Source organism: Amphimedon queenslandica, unplaced genomic scaffold (genome assembly GCF_000090795.2).
Source record: "Amphimedon queenslandica unplaced genomic scaffold, v1.1 AMPQUscaffold_10005, whole genome shotgun sequence".
Lineage (NCBI taxonomy): Eukaryota > Metazoa > Porifera > Demospongiae > Haplosclerida > Niphatidae > Amphimedon > Amphimedon queenslandica.
The window spans coordinates 3015-4908 of record NW_003549724.1 but is presented as its reverse complement, the minus strand read 5'-3'; the positions used below and the strand labels follow the sequence as shown (position 1 = coordinate 4908).

The 1894-nt window shown below is 32.3% G+C and overlaps 1 protein-coding gene and 1 long non-coding RNA gene across 2 annotated transcripts; both read right to left on the bottom strand.

Moving 5' to 3' along the window:
- LOC109590447 (uncharacterized) lies at positions 1-541 on the bottom strand. The gene is made up of 3 exons (XR_002189318.1): positions 452-541; positions 298-395; positions 1-32 (listed from the first exon to the last, which is right to left on the bottom strand). It is a non-coding gene; the product is annotated as an uncharacterized LOC109590447 (long non-coding RNA).
- A 46-nt stretch (positions 542-587) lies between these two features.
- LOC105315482 (long-chain-fatty-acid--CoA ligase ACSBG2-like) lies at positions 588-1724 on the bottom strand. Its single transcript, XM_020006366.1, has 4 exons — positions 1463-1724; positions 1061-1143; positions 768-860; positions 588-623 (listed from the first exon to the last, which is right to left on the bottom strand). Exons 1-4 carry the CDS (start codon positions 1707-1709, stop codon positions 588-590), a joined length of 459 nt encoding a protein of 152 aa, XP_019861925.1. The 5' UTR covers positions 1710-1724.
- Between the last annotated feature and the right edge of the window lie 170 nt (positions 1725-1894).

Sequence of the window (1894 nt, the reverse complement as noted above, 5' to 3'; positions counted from 1 at the left end):
ATACTGAACTCAACTGGTAGTATAGTGAACTTCTACAAGTTCAATAATAATAATAGAGTAATAAAATAATTATGCACGTATTTAACACATTAGTTCACAATAATGAATATCTTCAAGGGGTCAAATTTTAAGAATTGAAATGAATGGAGTGATTTCAAGTGAACCACATAATTTAAACATTTTCCAAAACCTTGCATCATTACATTTCTTCATCTTCTTATTAAAATAGATATAATCCACAATGAACACACATTACATATGTAGTTAGTCATGTACATGTACCCACTCCTTAAGTACCTGAATGCGTGCAGCCCTACTGATTGCCCTCTCATTAGCTCTCTCCATTCCTTCTTGTATCAACTGCTTAACAATATCATCATCCTTAGCCTCAGTAACTACATGTATTACGTATAAGAGGATAAGGATCTTACTATGCAATAATAATAATTACCAGTAGTTGATTGAGAGTTGTGTTGAGATAAAAGTGCTACAACAGAATCTGCTAAATTGTCAGTTGGACTTTGATTCTCATTAACCTGGAATAGAGAGAATGAGAGAGGTGAGCTAAAAATTGCTGGCAAAGTTTCTTAAAAATGCGGATAACTCAAAAAATAGCTATAAAACTTCAAGTCATCACAATAATTACATGTATAAATGTAATTTCCTTCAATATAATTATGGTACATGCATATGTACATGTATAGATTTTAAGAGAGGAGAGAGAGAGAGATTGAATGATAGATTAAAAGGATGTGATCTTTACTTACTTTAACACGTAGTGTGACCAGCATTGTTAGATATTTCTTATCATCTCCAACCAACATTACATTACTAATGATAGGGACCTCCTCTTTAATACACTAAAAAGATACATTAAAAATCATACAAATAGACGTAAAGTATACAATTTCAAATGAGAAATCATTGAATTAAGTGTACATAAAAGTACAGGGTCTACATTGTATGTACATGTACATGCATACATTTACATACTATAGTACAGGAAACACAGAGAGAGGAATAAAAAGAACACATATGGTACATGTATTACTCATATTACATCTTCAATAGGTACTGGTGCAATATTCTTTCCTCCTTTAGTTATTATCAACTCTTTCTTACGACCAGTAATATAATAAAAACCTAACAATAAATAATTAAAAATTAATAATTAAAAATACATGTTCATGTACATGTACATGTATAATTTAGTATTGAATGGAGTGAGAAAGAAAAAGATCAGAGTATAACAGAGAAGGAAAATTATGATGTAATTAATACAATGAGCCTCTATATAATGGACACTTAGTTACAAGAAAGCGTCTCTGTTATACAGAGATGTCCTTTATGTGGAGGTTATTTTATACAGTAAGGAATGTAATTGGTACATTAGGTGCCGTCCGTTAAATGGAGGTGTACGCTATAGAGAGTGTCCATTAAGAGAGACACTATATATACTTACCCTCTTCATCAACTCTCCCAATGTCTCCTGAGTGCAACCATCCTTCATCATCAAGTGCCTCCTTTGTCTTCTCCTCGTTGTCAAGGTATCCCATAAATATGTTACGCCCACGGAAACAAATCTCACCATCTCCAGTCTCTGGATCGGGGTCAAATATCTTAACTTCTACTCCATTTAATGCCCGACCAACTGACGTTGGTTTATAATTATCTAAAGAATTTAAGAATAAAAAGAAAGAAAATATCATTATTAGGATATTATTAGGATATTATGGAGGTCAACTTGTCCCGATTAGGTTTGATCTGCATGCTCCTTCAACTTCATTTATTTGAGTATTCTACTATATAGCTATGCACTTCATTGCCCTCTAAAATCATTATCAAATCATGATACTGACATTTGGCTGGTATTTAATTTAGCACTCTGATCATT

Excerpts from the sequence above, each read along its gene's own strand:
- LOC105315482 (XM_020006366.1), bottom strand. The coding sequence starts at position 1,709 with ATGATATTTTCTTTCTTTTTATTCTTAAATTCTTTAGATAATTATAAA. Across the intron at positions 1,144-1,462 it reads TGGGAGAGTTGATGAAGAGG|GTTTTTATTATATTACTGGT; the intron begins GTAAGTATATAT and ends ATTTATTGTTAG. Across the intron at positions 624-767 it reads TGGTCACACTACGTGTTAAA|TTTTATAGCTATTTTTTGAG; the intron begins GTAAGTAAAGAT and ends GATGACTTGAAG.